The sequence below is a fragment of the Polistes fuscatus genome, unplaced genomic scaffold (assembly GCF_010416935.1).
Source record: "Polistes fuscatus isolate 324 unplaced genomic scaffold, CU_Pfus_HIC Scaffold23, whole genome shotgun sequence".
Taxonomy (NCBI): Eukaryota; Metazoa; Arthropoda; class Insecta; order Hymenoptera; family Vespidae; genus Polistes; species Polistes fuscatus.
The window spans coordinates 1,310,850-1,312,809 of record NW_025113100.1 but is presented as its reverse complement, the minus strand read 5'-3'; the positions used below and the strand labels follow the sequence as shown (position 1 = coordinate 1,312,809).

The following is a 1,960-nucleotide window of genomic DNA, read 5'->3' as shown; positions in this document are numbered from 1 at the left end:
AAATCAAATAATCTCAATAATATTCGTAACTGAACTTGTGTGTCAACCTACAAACTAAATTCATACTTTTCTATCGTAATATAATATTATAAAATTATAATATAACCTAATTACTATATATAATAATTAATAATATTTAAAATTAAAAAAAAAATCAAATAATCTCAATAATATTCGTAACTGAATTTGTGTGTCAACCCACAAACAAAATTCATACTTTTTTATCGTAATATATAATATTATAAAATTAAAATATAATTTAATTAGTATATATAATAATTAATATATAATATTTCTCATCTAACAAAACGTAAAATATAATTTATCACATAATTAATATATTTATTTGTATTTAATTTATGATTTAGGCCTACATTCGTAGCTTATTAAAACCACTTTACGACGAATTGGGTGACAAACCACAACCAAACGAACCATCATGGAAGGTTCACATACGTGGTTTAGCTAAAAACTTTTTATGCCGTGCTGGTTACGGACCATGCATCAGAGAAGCAAGAGAACAATTTAACAAATGGTTGATGGAACCAGAACCTGATAAAGGAAATCCGTAATTAAAAAACTTCTTCCTTTTATTAAATATATAAACAACAACACCAATAATAAAAATCAACTATTTTTTAATAATCCAAATATTTGTTTCTAGGGTAGCCAACGAATACATTTGCCCTGTATTCAAATGGGGTACCAACGAGGAATGGGAATTTGGTTTACAAAGGGTTATTAATTTCCCATTAAACAGTCCTGAAAGAAAACAAAACGAACGTACCTATCTTTTGAAAACTTTAGCTGGTTGTCCTAAAGACACTTACAAAATTCAAAGGTAAATCAAATATTATTTATTTATTTATTTAAGATTTATATAATATTATATGGTGAACCAAAATTTCGTGTATTTTTTTTTTCTTTAATTAATATTTGCACACTCATAACAAAGTAATTTTATTGAATTTTAAAAAAGCAACGATTATTTTTTTCCTTAATTAATATTTTCACTCGGATGACACAAATAATATTATTGACTTTTCAAACAAACAAACAAAAAATTGCGCTATATTTGATTTTTCAATTAATATTTTCACTCGCATGACAAAAATAATTTTATTGACTCTTCAAACAAACAAACAAACAAAAAATTGAGCTATATTTGTTTTTTTAATTAATATTTTCATTCGCATGACAAAAGTAATTTTTTTTATTTTAACAACAAAAAGAAAAGAAAACTTGTATTATCGAAAACAATGACAATAAACTCACGAATTTTTGATTCACGTAAATATAATAAAACACACATACCACTTGTTATAAATAATGAAATAATAATAATTGTTTCTATTATTTGTAGGCTTTTAAACGTAACGATACTCGATCAAAACGATAATTTCACCGATTCCGATATTCACCTGATATTCAACATGTTAACAAGTGGTGTAGCAGGTTACACAACGTTGTTCAATTTCTTAGCCGAACATTGGGACACGGTTAAACAAAGATTCGAAAATAAAAATCATTTGTGGGACGGTATCATTAATTCGGCAACATCGTCGTTTAAAACTCAAGAGGGTTACGACATGGTCTCGGAATTGTATCAAAATCGTAACGGTCAATTTGAATCGGCCAATAGCATCGTGCAAGAAGCATTGGAAAATATCAAATTGGAAACTAATTGGCGGAAAGACAATTTTCCGGTAATCGAAGCGTGGTTGGATGAAAATTATCTGAAAAATCAATCCCCGTATAACGCCGATGAAACAATTCCCGTAACTACTACTACAACCACAACAAAAACTACGACGACAACCATAACGCCAATCGCAGGATAGCAAACGTTTACTATTCCCTAATTTTTAACAAAATTTACGATCCTATGTGTAAACTATTAACAATTTTTTTCAATTTGATTTTTACTGATATTGTTTTATTTTTTTTTTTTCTTACACGC

At 27.3% G+C, this 1,960-nt stretch overlaps 1 protein-coding gene across 1 annotated transcript in view; it reads left to right on the top strand.

Annotated features, from left to right (window-relative positions):
- The window catches only part of LOC122518085 (aminopeptidase N), a gene marked incomplete in the record, with an annotated part of 13,193 nt that extends 11,274 nt beyond the window's left edge, over nt 1-1,919 (top strand). The window contains 3 exon segments of the mRNA XM_043636764.1: nt 369-568; nt 665-841; nt 1,364-1,919. Of these exon segments, the coding sequence (XP_043492699.1) occupies nt 369-568; nt 665-841; nt 1,364-1,841 (855 nt within the window).
- Between the last annotated feature and the right edge of the window lie 41 nt (nt 1,920-1,960).